The sequence below is a fragment of the Ambystoma mexicanum genome, chromosome 2p (genome assembly GCF_040938575.1).
Source record: "Ambystoma mexicanum isolate Mex_15411 chromosome 2p, UKY_AmexF1_1, whole genome shotgun sequence".
NCBI lineage: Eukaryota > Metazoa > Chordata > Amphibia > Caudata > Ambystomatidae > Ambystoma > Ambystoma mexicanum.
Window position 1 is genome coordinate 229,107,238 of NC_090923.1, and position 15,438 is coordinate 229,122,675.

The 15,438-nt window shown below is 42.4% G+C and overlaps 1 protein-coding gene across 7 annotated transcripts in view; it reads right to left on the bottom strand.

Annotated features, from left to right (window-relative positions):
• The window catches only part of ITPR1 (inositol 1,4,5-trisphosphate receptor type 1), a 3,145,915-nt gene that overhangs the window by 2,540,542 nt on the left and 589,935 nt on the right, over positions 1–15,438 (bottom strand). For all 7 annotated transcript variants that reach the window (XM_069643506.1, XM_069643503.1, XM_069643505.1 and 4 more), the window contains exons 10-12: positions 13,987–14,082; positions 3,873–4,027; positions 3,171–3,270 (exon numbers count right to left, since the gene is read on the bottom strand). In XM_069643506.1, coding sequence (XP_069499607.1) covers positions 3,171–3,270; positions 3,873–4,027; positions 13,987–14,082 — 351 coding nt within the window. The remainder of the gene's footprint in view (positions 1–3,170; positions 3,271–3,872; positions 4,028–13,986; positions 14,083–15,438) is intronic.

Here is a 15,438-nt window from a genome sequence, read left to right on the forward strand (position 1 = left end):
TGCTCTTAAGCTAGGGACTGGAATTATACAATTTAGTAACAATCTGCGGGAGTACCTTATAAGGGCTATAAGATCTACTCATCTTTTTCTCCCACTTTAAATGATTATTACAGTGTATTGTTTGAGAAAACTACAATTTAAAGTGGTGCAAGTGCTTCAGTTGGGAGTCAATTAAGGTGACTACATGCATTTTGCTTTTAGATACCTTTTAGTGTCTTTACTAAATACAGATTTGCTATTAAATAAATATATGTGAATTTGTACTCCTCTGTGTAGGCAATCAGTGCGTGTCAAGCTATTTACGTTTAGGGGTAGCTAATTTCGATTGGGTAATTGTATGTAAACATTTTCAATGTCAAGAGCTTTGGAGAAAAGCGCTATATGATTGACAAGTTGTAATAATAATATTTTGTGTTTACTGTAGCTTTTAACAAACCCCAGATCACTTTACAGCCAAAATGGTCGTCCGCATTACCAAAAGAGCCAAGACTTTACTGTCAAACTTTCACAGGACCAATGAGGCTGGCTTCCTAGAAGGATACACCATTGGTTCAGAAAAGCCTAACATCTAGGTTTGTAATGTAATAGTAATAGTAATATACATACTGAGGTTACAGCTTCCGTAAAGAAAGAAAACAGAAAAGCATAATTTTAGAACACTGCATTGTGGTCACTTCAGTTAAATGCATCAGTGTATAAACAAGATTCTAAGGTTGTGTACTCTTTGATGGCACTTCTCCCCTAAGGGGAGCCGCTTTGAAGGAAACTAGTGAGGCGAGTATGCTAACTGACAGTCCCTGTGGGTGTGGTAACATGTGCGAGGATCTCATGGGGACGGACTTGCCTCCCATGGACAAGGACGTGCAGCTGGGACAAAGCTACTTTATCGCCCAACCCCACAGGGTAAAAACACCACCCAACCCTTCCTTGCCTATGTTAAAGTCTGAGGCGGTGTGTTCTTGTAATGTAGCAGACAGTGCTACCATCAAGCATGAAGAGTCTTCGACCAGCTGCCGTCAAACTGACGTTATGCTGGGATAGTACCAGCTACTTAAAATAAACAGTAAAGAATGACAAGGAGAGCAACATCAGGAAGGTGCAGGCAGCGAGCTACGAGGCCACCAAAAAGCCCTTCCCACCCCCCAAGTTGGAAACATGGTTTTTGAAGGCTGTGTCAAAGCAGCAGTGCAGAGTTAACAAAAGTGAACCGAGGGACGCCAGGAACGTGTCTCGTCTGTCAGATGGCAGTCGACAACCTTGAAGCGGAGAGTCAGTGTGGTGCTAGCGTAACCCATGGTGGGTGGACTGTGCGGTCCAAGAACTATGGAGAGACCGCTAACACTAGTCTACTTCGGAGCTGCGTAGGAAATTGCAAGGGAAGTACAAGGAACTGGGGTGGTTGCACAATCTGTAACAGGTGAACCATTTGGTCCGAAAAATGAGCCCAGACCGTCAGCAGTAAAGAGACGTGAAGTCAAGCAGCCCAAAGAAGAGCAGAAGGAGAAAGAACAACCCACGACTCCTGGCAAAATCAGTGAAGAGTTCCCAGAGAGAAGGTAACGGTAGCAAACCGAGGAGGGTCTGTGAAAACCTGAGAAGGCGAAACCAAAATACAAGAAAAAGTATATGATTTTGTGAAGCAACTCTCTGCCCAGTTCCATAAGACTAAGGAATTGAAGATTCGAGAAGGACTCTGGGAGCCTCTTCCTCATCCTGGTGGAGCAAATTGAAAGACATTGTTCAAGTCATTAAAAGGCTGCCAAAAGCTGGTTATAAACTAGGAGACAGGAGCATTCTACTAGTCCAGTGCTATTTGTGGTACTTTGTTAAACACTTGAGACTTGCCCAGGAGAAAGGAGTACTTCGCCTGGATTAGAATATAAGAACTCTTCTGTTAGCTTAATGATTTGTGTTTAAGTGAGGGGGTTTTCAAGTGATGCTTCCAGGTCTTTTTAGTAGACAGCAAGAGCAACTACCCTGGCCAAACAAAACGACAGTACATACATTCAACATGCTAGTCTCATGTTTATTTATGCTGTTTGGATTAAGGTAAAAGCTAAAAGAATTCTGTTTGCTGCGAGGAACAAAACATTATGAAAATAAATAATGAAAGACTTAATGTCAAGAACATAGACTACCAAGAGTTAAATATAGTAAGGAGCAGCAAAGGTATTTTGTCCAGAGACCCTACAGACATGGCAAAAACAGAAATAGCTGCAGATAAACTTCCTATTTAACAGAATTGACATCAATATCACATTAAGCAGGATTGCCACAATTACAAAACATTCAAATCTTAGGTTACAAGTGGGTAGATTTCCTCGAGCAAACAAATAATTATATGTTCTATAATTTAGTTGCACAAAAGAAAGCAAAATAACTGGTAAATAGCTGTCAAGACACTATATAAGGGTGTAGAACGTGTTTCAAACCATCCATACTAGATTTTAAAGTAAATTGTTAATTTATATTTCATGTGGTTCTTGTGGGTTCATATAAAACAAACCTGCAATTCAGTAATATTGTTAAAGACCAAAGCCCCATTAAGCAGTGAGGAAAGACCAACTGAATTTGGAATGCTTGAAGGCTATCCTCATACACGTTGTAAATCAAAAACAAATAGTAATGGGGTGAAGTGTTCACATTCCGAGATTGATAGACAATGATATAAGTGAACAAGAATCTAGGGTTTCAAAACTGATCATAATACTTTACTGATCCTTAGTTTACATTAATATGCAAAATTATAACTATGGTTATATTGAGATTATGCCAGCCAAGAAGTACATTATATTCTCTTAATCGGGTGTTACAATACACTGCATCTTAATGTCGCGAACAGAAGTTCAATCTTGCAGAAGCAGTTCACACTACCCCTCTACAGCATATCCAACACCATGGCAGTTGGCTCATTCAGAATGGAAAAAGGGCACGCAAGTTTAAAGTACCTTCAATCGTTAGCATCTAATAGCCTCAACAGGGGCAGTAAAACAATCAACTGCACACTTGCCAATGGTGAAAATGAAAAATGGTTACCACCATCGTCAGCCAATAAGTCACATATGAAGGTGAAAAACAGAGCATGAGCACAGAAGTCACTGCCAACAAATGGCAGGCATTGAACTATAAACCCAAATGTTATATTATAACAGTGAGCCTGAAGCACTTACCCTAAGCATTACAGGTTTTTCCTCATCCTTGTCAATGGGCGTGTTGGTGCTGTGGACCCAGGTGTTCGTACAGAGGTGCCGAAGCCGCACATAAGAGTTCCTTAAAGAGAAAATAAATCAATACTTTAAATGCCATCCGAACAACTGCACTTCACACTGCCAACCCACTATCAGCTAGAATCCTCGCAATCCAGTGAAACTACCAAAAGTTGAGGATGCATTGCCTGTCCGGACGGCTGCTAATCATTGCTTCCCTCTTCAACGAAGCTCATCCCCTTGGGTGAGATGCACTGGTTACATTGCAAAACATCTATACCTACCAATTGCATACAGCGCTACAATGTAGATTTCAAGTATAGACAACTACAATCCTTGTAATGCATTGACAAATATAACAAGATTTAAACAACTTAGTCCAACTAACTGCTGTTTGACACAGTGAACCATTATCTAAGATAAACCCAACTCACAGTAGAATAGCCTATTTGAGCTGGTGCTTCATTCCCTGCAGGGGGCTAGAACATGGCATGTTTCTGGTGAGGCTGTAGCATCTGCTTTGTCACCACCCCCATGATATGACTTCACATGCTATGTTAAATGGTTCTTCGCAAATTAGCATCACCACCACCTGGACTATTTCCAGGATGTACAGGATGCATTGCTTCAAACCTGGCAATGTATTAGTTGTTTGTACAATGCTACCGTGGGACGAGGCTGTCTCCCCCGCGGAGAGTAGTTGGATCCAGCTCAAAGATAGAGGAAATATCATTCCCCTCAGGAACAGATACCAGTGTGTACATCATTTTTTCTTGAACGTTGCGCAGCCTGGCTCGAGAAGCTTCCTGCTCTGCATCCATCTGCGGAGTAAAACAGACCATGTTTCCAAGTTTTTGACCACAAGAGATTAGATCAATTTCTCAACGGAAACACCAAAAACATTCACTGCCAAGAAGGGATAAATCTTGTATAGAAAAAGTAAGCGCAATATTGGAGTCCTCAATTCATACCAAGAACAAATAAAACCCAGCCTCGAGTCAAGATGCCTTATTCAACTTGTACTTGGTGTACAATTTGCAAGTTAATTGTACTCACAGTATTGATTACAGTACTCCTACTCTCCTCCCTTTTTCCCATAATATGGGATATCCAGTATAGGTCTCTGAAAAACCCAAGTATGGCAAAAAGGGGATGGCTGTTCAAGCACAATGAGGGAAGTAAAGTAGGTTATGTATCCTGATGGTATATTGATGTGCCCAAAGAGTGCATTGCAGTAATTTTCAGTAATAACTGTACCATAGAAAGATGACTTTGTCAAGCAAGTCCTGGCGTAAATGTAACTCCGCCACCATAGGAATAATTTGGATGTGTGAAAATGGACTAGCAGGTCTCTGGAGCATTGAGCTGAAGCTCACGTAAATGTCTAGCTTATGTGCAGGCCACACGCAAAGCGGTCTTCAGAAGAAGCAATAGCCTCAAAGGGTTTGAGCATAAGGACAGTGAAGATGTTGAGATTCTGTTGGGGCGACGGATGCATAAACCCAAAATGCCTCTTAACCACTTGATAAAAGTAGGGGAAACAGGAATTAAGTTTATTGCCTGACGAAAACCAGGGTTGATACAAAGGGAGTGAGGAAAGCCTGAAAAATTATGCAAGACCGACAAAGAACAGTGGCAAAAATGCACCGCTGGACTACTGCTGCCTGGTGGAGGATTCGACAGCCAACAAAAGGATTGCCATGTTCAACACTGAAAACCTAATATGACACTTCAAGGAGCAAAGCAGGAAAGAACGCTCAGGAGGGATGAAGAATTGGTCACTACCGTTTGCTCAGGAATGTCGGGGCACTGAGAACCCATTGCAGGACTTTAGTCAACTGCAGTACCTCAACCTAAAAACCAGCTATGAGCACCATTGTGAGGTTGCCAATCCATAGTCTGCGCACCAGCACCTTGAAGAGTACAGATAAAGGGGCAAAACCATACAGAAACTACCTGCTCATAACGCCCATTCCCTTGCACAGAACAACAAATGTCCATGTCAGAGGATTAGAGAGGGTACTGATTGTTCTCAATTATAGCAAAGAGATACACCAGAGGAGAACCAGATGACCTGAAAATCTACCTCAAGATGTTCTTGTCTAACTACAACTCATGAGGAGCTTGAGAGATTCTGCTGAAAAAATATGCTCAAATGTTGAGGCAGGTTAATGAATCTGGACAAGCTACTCCACACTCCCCATCCGCTTGTTGACTTAATGCATGGAAGTCATGTTGTAAAGATCAGTACACAGGGATTTGGAAGGCATAGAGGGCAATGGAAATTCTGTCAGTCCCATCCATCGCTGATCTAAAGATTACTGAATGTCCCACCTCAAACAGTATGCATCGTTTGGCCTCAAGTTGGCAGGTTACAGGAAAATAAAAAACGCAACCCCACCAATAGTTGGAAGTCTGAGACCACCATCGGAGGCCTTCCAGCATGGGGTAAAATTGGGGGAGGGGGTCAGTGGGTTATCATGAAGCGTTTAGGCTCAAACTGCTCCTGCTTCGTGTGGAGTCTGGAAGGAGAAACTACCAGGTCACAATGTAAGAGGACGTGCTCCAGGATTCTAACAGTTTGAGGGAGGATCATGCTGTCTGGGTGGCCCACATGAAGTCTAAGACCCTTTGATGTTGTGTGGGCTCCAGTGAAGAATTTCTATACTATGAGCTCCAGGAAAAATGCCAAACTGAAGACCCATGTCATGGGAGCCCCCACGTGCTAGTGATCCATTTAGGGCTATACATGCATAACCTACCAGCTGGATCCCAAATGAATATCAGCAATTTGGCTCTCTGCTGTGGACCGTTGCGATGCCGGTCTCCTTGTTCACGTGAAGGCTGAATATGTGCTGGTATTACAATCTTGAATTTTTGGGAGATCAACCTGAATTTTCAACTAACGGGTAGGAACCTTTGCCTTCCTAGGAACAGGGGTGAGGGGGCCTCTCTCCAATCCCTTCTAGATCAGGAGCTTTCCAGTCTACAGCTATAGATTGATTGGCAGAGGGGAGCATTTGGTGTAAAGGAGGGTGGAGAGGATAGAAATGGGGACAATAGGCTCTTAAACTAAATGCTTGATGAATCCCAGGTTATCTGGCTTCAGGAAGACTGGTGAATATCCCCATTTCTCTATGGGGACGGTGTGGTCATCGCTGGCAAAAAACGTTATTTTTGCCTAGTGTCCATGCACATGGACAAGGGTAGGATACATTTGATCTGCTGGATCTTGCTTGAAAACACCTGAAGGCCTGGAATGGCTATGGTCTGGTTTCTATGAGGCAGATCAAGTCAGTCTTTCACCTCTAGGTTATCTGTTAGGAGATAAAGTGAGGCGAAGCCGATGATCTCCTGGCCGCTAAATGTCTTGTTATAACCGGATTCTTGCTTCACAGTTACAGAAGCAGATAACACAAGTCCCTCTTTGAAATGTGTGAAATATTGTTTTAAAAACAATATTTCATGCACCAGAAAAAGACAGGCTGGCAAGCAAACTCTTGTCTAGTTGCTGAAGGGGCTAAATCTTCACCCCTGGACCACACCAGTGCCTTTGACACAGCCCTCTGTAACTTTCACCTTTCCATTTCAAACACTCTTGACATTCTTGCCCGTGTCATGAGGGTTCCGTCTGAAGCCTTCCAAAAAGTGCAATTACTGGTATGACACTGAGCTGGCTGCCATTAAACGGAAGTGCATAGCAGCGGAATGGAAAAGGGGATGTTCAGGTGCACCATCTGACAAACTGCCCTGCCGCCTTCTTCAAAGGCAAAATAGACTCTGCATCGGCTCCAGGAAAAGAGTCTATATTCAAGCCCGCATTTCCGCGGCATGTAACACCATGGCTGAACAAAGTCTGCAAGGAACTGGCCAATCCTACTGTAGCCTTTTCCTCTACTGCACCCACCCAGGCCCTCTGCTTGGCCATAGCTGCTCATTTCACTGCCAAAACACAGGACATCCTGTCCTCTCTCTCCCCCGCACCATCGCCTGCACCCACATCTCTTGGGCCCCCTTTAGACCGCCCTCTTCTCTGCACCCTCTCCCCTGTTGCACCTGAACAGGTCAGTATGGTCCATGAAAGCCTCTGCCAAACAGGTTGACCCATGTCCTTCTAAAACTATCAAGAACATTGATTCTCTTGCTCCAACCTTTCCTGACCTCCGCAACCTCTCTTTCGCCACTGGAGTTTTCCCCCACTTCTCTCAAACATTCTCTTGTTCACCCTCTGCTCAAAAAACCCTCTGCTGACCCTTCTAATCCGGCAAACTATCGCCCGATCTCCATCACTCCTTTCCTGGGCATACTCCGGGAGAAGTTGGCCATCTCTCAGCTTACCCTCCACACGGAATCTGTTGGTTGTCTCCATGATCATCAGTCTGGCTTTACAGCATCCAGAGGCACATAAACTGGTCTTCTGAACACCCGTGAAGACCTGCTCTCAAATCTTGACCCTAACTCTCCTTCTGTCCTCATTCTTCTCAACCTCTCTTCTGGCTTTGATACGGTAAACCACTACATCCTGATCTCCCGTCTACGTGATACCCTGGGCATCACAGATCTGGCCTTGGCCTGGATTGCCTCCCTTCTCTTGACCGTCCATCAGAGATGGAACTTAGGTCCTTTCTCTCCTCCATCACTCCCTCTACTTGTGGTGTCCACCAGGGATCTAACCTATCCCCCTGGTTATTCAATGTATACATGGCCCCTGTGGCCCACAGGATCACTTTCTTCACCTCTAACTTTTAGTGTTATTCGGATGACACGCTGCTCGATTTCAGGCTCCCCTCGCCTCTTCCTCCTCCTCGCTCATTCCAGACCATCTCTCCGCAATTCACTATTGCTGTGCTGCTAACGATCTCTGCCTCAATGCCAGTAAAATAGATTGTCCTTATTGGGATGCCTGCTCCCACTTTCACTCTGACCGGCTTCCCTTGACCCTGCGGCCCCACCTGCCAGTGAGGCAAAAAGTCTGGGGGTCATCTTCGACTCCACACTCTGCTTCTCTTCTTACATCTCAGACATCTCCAAAAAGTACCACTACCAGCTGCACCTCCTCAGAGGTATTCAACCTTTCCTCACTTTCCCCCAAAGGCTCACCGTCTCCAGAGCCCTGGTTCTCTCTAAGCTGGACTACTGCAACAGCCTCTTTCTCAATCTTCCTACTTCTACTCTCCGTCTGCTACAACTCATCAAGAACAGAAGCGCAAGTCTTATCCTTATCCTCAAACCATATGTGGGTGCATAGTCCACAAGGCTTTCTGGGGCCGGGGCCCTCACCATCTACAACGCTCTCTTCCTAAACACTCTCCCTCTAGAGCCCTCCGCTCGTCGTTCTCCAACTCTTTGCGGGATAGCCATTTTTCAAAACAGAGACTTGGGGGTAGATATTTATCCAATGCAGGCGCATCCATCTAAACAGCCTCCCTGCCACTCTCCGTAATGAGCCAGAGCTCCTTAAGTTTCAGAAACTCCTCAAGACCTTCCTCTTCTCTTCCTCTTTCTCTCTCCCTCTCCCTTGCTAACCTAGTTTCCTTTCTCTCCTGCTTCCCTCCTTTTTTCTCACCAACTCACAGGTCCCAGGAACCCGTATCAGTCATTAGACTTGCCTTTGCACATCAGTACACCTTCCATGAGTGGGCTCTCGTATGCACACTTGCATGACCTATATGTACTAGGCTAGTAAGTTTTTTTGTCTGTCCCCCTTTTTCTCCCCTTCCCTACTTGGTTGCGCCTGAAACTAGGCACTTGCACAAGGAGAAATGTCATCAGGCCTAGTTCATTAGTTAATTTTCTGTTCGAGCATTCGGAAAATTCAAGGCTTAAGAATGACTACTGTTTTCCCTTGCTCCTTGAAGCACTTTAAAACACTTCACTTGTGTATAAGCGTTGTAAAAATAAACAATTCCAATTAATAACCTTTTGCATATTGAGTGTGGCGTGTGCAGTTACAATACTTGTGGCAACGTTCCTTTATTGCTTTCTCATAATAAAAAGAATTACACTATACATGAAAGCTTACGAGCATTCATTGAGTGTTTTTTAATGAGAATCGGAAGCATTTGCATTATGTGTGGGGCATCCATTTTAAGTACTCTATATTGACATATGGTGCATATTTTGATAAAGGGTTTACTAGAAGGTTTGAGCAGTGGACTATCAGTAAAATATGTGACATTAGTAAATCAGTCTTGTGTACCCACTGCAGGGGTTTGTTGCCTACTTTCTAATCTGATGCATAGTGACCGTTATCTGCTTTTCTCTACCTCGATTGATACCACAGCTCCTACTGTGAGGGTCGAGGACACTGCTTGGGGTGGAGGAAAGGCTATGCGGTAGAGGTGATAAAAAGAGGAGAACCTCTTTTAAAATAGCACTTCACAGAAGTCTGAACGTGGCTTTGTTGCATTGCCATGAATATTAATGAAATGCCCAGGATGCCGAGAACGATATAAGTGGAGTGGTAATTCTGTTAAAATGATATTTGCACCATTGGCTTGCCTATTAAATCAGTTGCTCTTCCACATTGGGATGTTAAATTGACTAAATGTATCTTTGTGATGAGAATACAACACGAGCCATTCCATTGCCAGTACAACATAGTCCCGTTTGTGGTGAATTGAACTGCTACCACTTGTATGATACTTGTTACTCTACCTCACTGAGTAGATGTTTCTATCCATGCATTGGAGGGAATACTTGATATATTATATACAAATTGTATTACAAACATAACTGCTATTACTTGTATGCCATCACTTGTAAGGTTTTTGTCACTCAACCGGATTAAGTATATTTCTAGACCCATGCGCCAGAGGGAACATTATATAAATCATGTTAATAGTGTGTCATGATATGTAGATGCAGATGGAATATTAGAATAACGAGCACTGGAATTTCTAGATAACATTTTAAGTCGTTCGAACTACTGTTATGCCCAGTACAATTTAGTTTGGCGCATTGGGAAAAGGGAGTCCAAGTTACACTGTACTGTATCAACTATGCAGCCACAGCACATGCCTTAAATCAAGCTGGCCATGTCTGTTTGAAAATTGGGTAACCCAGTATGTGAATTTGGTAGTTACCTATGGGCCTTTTGTGCCCCTTTGAGACACAACATCCTATAATATGGGGCTATATTGTGACCCATCAGCTGGAGGGATTGGTGATATCACACGATAATTATCATATAAGATGAGGGTACTCTGGATTTCTTTGCACACATGCTGGATTCTGCTTGAGAACGTTACTGAATAAGAGGGAACACTCCAGCTGAATGTATTGGCGCACATCCCCTAACCTCTTAATGGTTTTTCATGAATAGTCGATGAATCATTTCGCTATACAACGCTGGAACCAATTGGATGTGTACTGACCATGATCAGGGTAGTTTGCTTCAATTAAAATCCAGATGTTTAATGATTACATTACATGTGGACATGGTGCATTGACAGTAGACAGTATGTAGTTATATGTCCGTGATTGAACTTAGCCACTCCAAGATGGACACCACGCGTGTCGTACATGCTTTTGTCCCTCCTCTTGACACTGCATGAAGTCCTTCATATTTATACAAGATGGCGTGTGCCATTACCAGGCATCAGCAGCCATCACCGTGGTTGCCAACACTCCAGTGATAGACAGCGGTCCTCCCTCACCTAAGGTAGCCTGTACGACCAAACGTTGAGATTTCACTTTTGCACATATTGTTCAGGAGACTAGATAGTACAACTTTGCAGTATGAACACGTATTGAGCTGCATCGCCTTACGACGACACGAGCGCAGAGTTTATTTCTTGCCGAACGAGATTTAGAAATCCTAAACTCAATCCCTCGTGCACAGGAATCAACCCATGGGGTTGAGGGACTCCTATATCATGAACATATTATGCCTACTAATTTATGTGTTTTTGAGATATGGTTTAAGTATTCTTACAGGTTATTGTTGTCCCATACAGTTACTCGTATCCTTTGGTGATTTTACATCTGCTTGTCAATGACGCAATAGGCACGAATCCAGGAGTACCATTAACAATCAGCGGATTTACAAATGGATGTCGACACCGCGCATGCAGTGAGTGGACTTACTATTTCTCTACTCCCTAGTCACACAGGTTAAACATGTCTAATACACCATCACTATTTTAATAATATCATAGTTAGGAGATTATATACAAGGTTTAGATATAGATGACTAGGTGTCACCTTTCCTCGAAAGATGGCTATGCAGGGCGGCAGGATTTTTTGAATCTCCTTGGAAGACAGTGTAGCAACGCATAGTGACTTGAGGAGTTTCTCTACCACTAGGAGGGTTATGTTAAACATATTCTCTTTAATTCATTTTTTGCATCACAATCTCTCCTCCACACTGTGACTTATGTATAATAATGGGAATTAGTGTAGTCCCACCATTTCGAGATACATTATCTCCACTCCACTTATTGATTCATCTAGACTAATGGGTACTCTTTGAAGTCTCATTCTGCTGAGCCGTGTATCCCCGAAGATACCCGAGTGACCATGCTTCATAATGGTTTGGAACACATCCGGTTGGTTCTGCTCTTTAGAATATTGGAAACAATGACTTGGTATATATACTTCACTGTAGTGATGTCAACCTCATTTATTTGGAATTACAATACCATGGATCACTGCTTCTTAGCTCAATGTATTGTTTGATCAATAATATCTGATATTTACATAAAGTATCTTTTTATGAGGTATTTTTCCACAGTCCAATAAGGCTCATGGACGGATAGCTTTGCCTAAAATATTTTTTTCATTAAATTGCTATTTGTATTTACACTACTTGTCTGAATGTACGTTGACTTGTTGTTTGAAACATGTATACATTCTGAATTGAATCCTTAACTGTCGTTGACGGTATTATATAGTGTGCAGGGGACGGGAGGGTTCTACCTTTGGATCCTCTTCCTTCTCTTATTTGCACCAGTGTTGACAACAGCTCCCATTTGGCATATATGCTTGGGTATCAATCATATTGAAAAGTAGGTGCAAAAACCTATTTTGTGCTTCTATGATTTGCTTCCGTGCAATAACCAGAAGCATACTACTGTTCACACCAAGGACAACAGCAGGGCATGGCGGCCATTGTACTAGTGCCGTCACTTATACAAATCCTGACTGTGTTAAACGTGCCAAAGAAAGTGATTTCAGTAGTACTATGACCAATAACATTCTTCAGCAATATTTACTGCTATGCTGACAGTAGGCTGTGGCTTAGCTGTCTGACAGGCCCTATATCCATTGTGGTTGCATTGGCCTTCCTACATCGTATGATATGGCATTTATAACACGCCTATACACAAGTGGTTCCTATCGTACCAAGAGGAGGGCAAGAAATCTGCTGAGAAATTGCAGTCTAGGTCTGGCAACAGTGTGTTACTGAACCAAACAGAGGCTGGCACGCTGTAACAATGGAAGCTGGTAGTTATATGCAAAGTGAACAAAGTAAATAAATCAAAGCCATCAAATACTTTACTTGCAAACTGATATGCATTTCTAGAGAATCAAAAGGCATGGTACTTTTATACTGGGGCTTTTCATTAAATATCTAAGGCCAGTAGCAAATCTGTCCAATACACAATCTGCTGCGAAGTGATGTTGGCTAGATCACCACACAAATTAGCCATTCAATGCAGTTTACTTACATAATGAAAGGTATTAAAAATACTGTTCTTGTTAGTATAAAAAAAAGATAATTTACTGCAAACATACGGGAAGGTCCATCAGCAATTTACTTCAAACCCAGGTTTTGCAAATGTTAGCCTTCAAAGAGCAGCCCTTTAACCCAGAAGCTGGAACACTGAGCAGATGCCCACTAAATTATCCCTACAGATAATACACTTGGCAGTACACAGTGGAACGAAACCAAATTCTATTGTCTCATGCATACCTGCACCATGCCAGCCAGAAACTCTTCATTAATTGTAGCAAGAGGTTTGTTTGAGGCAGTTAAATAAAAAATAGATGTAATCTTAAACAGCGGACAGCTTTTTCAAGGTTCAAGGACAAAACCTGCCACTCTCAGGTTTGGCTTTTTTAAACCATCAGCCGTGGCTTAAGTTGACTGATTAAGGATGCTGCTCATTGTGGTTGAATGGCTAACAGCACTATCCACATCAATTCTACAGCAGTTTAATGGCATATTTCTTCTTTCACAGTAAGATTTGGGCCTTTGACGAAACCCACTAAAATGTAGCAATCGCCTCAATTAACCATATAAAAACAAATTTGAATTTTGCTCGTCAATCCAACATTTGCTTGGCATCTGACTTTGTTCGGTTAACACGGACTACATGTGCCCTTGGGCTTGCTATCAGCAAGCAAATACCAATTAAGTTTGATGTGACAATTCTTTTAAGAAGGCATTCTAGTTCCCCAATCAGAGCTGCAGTTTTGCAGCTTAGTTGTATTTTTCAGTGCATCATCCGAGTAGTCTAAAACAGGATGCAACATCTGCGCTTGCCACTAACCATTGGCTAGTGATATTTGATGATTGGCGAATAAGAAATGGTGTGCTGTGTGACTTTTTATGGCTGGATAGTAACTTGCAACAAACGTTTGCACCTTAGTGTAATAGTTATATAGATGTTGATGGCGTTTACAATGACAATTTGACGCCTCAAAGGAGACCAGAAGTTATTTTAATGGAGCAATTGTAGAAGCTAGTCTGCAATTTTCATTAAACACCAAGAGTAATGTCTCTCTGCTCCTCATCCTCGAAACTAGACCTGAAATAAGAGGACTGTACACTTACCTCAGCAGCCAGGTAATGTCCAGTTGCAAGGTGTTTGAATCGGAAGAGGCTGTTCCAGTACCCAGCCCCACCACGACAAGGGTCATGTTGTACAACCTGAAGACAGAGGTAAAGAAAGAGAAATGGGTCAACAGCCATCTGCACTTGATAAATGTAATATTCCTTATTCAACCATTTTTAAATACGCTCACGCAAGTTAAAGACTACAGAATTTAAGGTAACAATGCCACATTTTTAACCCATAAAACTGCAGTGGAATATACTGCTTTACCGTCACAAAGGCAAGATAATTTTAAGCCCTGATGTTGTAAGCAGTCAGCAACAGAAGTCTTTGATAGTGAATGAAGTACTTTTTCCATGGAATACATTCAGGGGACATTTCAATGGCCTGGAAAAATGCACATCGATTGCCCTTTCCCCAACCCAGAATCCTCCTTTCCCTTCCAAAATGTAGAACATGGGGGTAGGGGAAAGGGGTGTCAATGAAAGTATGGGTTTGTCACATCTATTTCTATTGGATCTGGTATAGGGAGACTGATCTAGGGTCTCAAGAAGAAAGTCAGGACCCACCAAGATAGTCCTGTTCTTCCCATATCCCTTTAAATTATGTTGGTTTCCCACTATTACATCATTTAGGAGTTCCCAAAAGTAGTGTATAGTTTGCTGCTTTTCTCTAGCAGTCCTGTTCTTCCCATATCCCTTTAAATTATGTTGGTTTCCCACTATTACATCATTTAGGAGTTCCAAAAAGTAGTGTATAGTTTGCTGCTTTTCTCTAGCAGCCTGGGTGGGGATTCCTTCCACATTTTCATCAAATCAATTGTTTGGGCTGTCACGCAGTTCGAAGGGCAATCCTTGTGGATGCATTGGACCCGATAAGTCAAAACCCCAAGACTCAAACCTGTGAGCCAATTCCTCCTTCACTACCAGTACCTACAAGGTGAACGTTAACTCCATTTCCCACCAAGCAAACCTAATTTCAGAAACATCTCATTTTTTTTCCTCAAGTATTATACTGTTATAATAAATAACTTTTAATACATGCAATTTAATCAGAAAAAAGATAAGAGTCCTTCACCTAAGGGAAATTCCTATTCTAAAATGTATCAAATCTGTGAAACATTTCTCCAAAATGTGGTAATATATATAAAACATCCTTCATCAGACCCTGAAATAAAAAGCGACCAAAGATCTTCCTCTGTAATGCACACATCCACTCCTGCGGCTATACAGGCTTGGTGCCGTAACAGTTGTAATGCTGAAAATGCACATGGGAGATGGGGAACAGACTCAATTTCAAGTTCACCACGCTAATCGACAGAATCTTTAATTTCTCTGGATCTTGGTTCCTCCCCCTCCCAACATTCTAATTTGTCTTAACTGGGTTAAATTTGAGATGCAGCTACTCCCAAACCAAGACCTTTCCAATTAAATGTTATGTATACCGGGAGC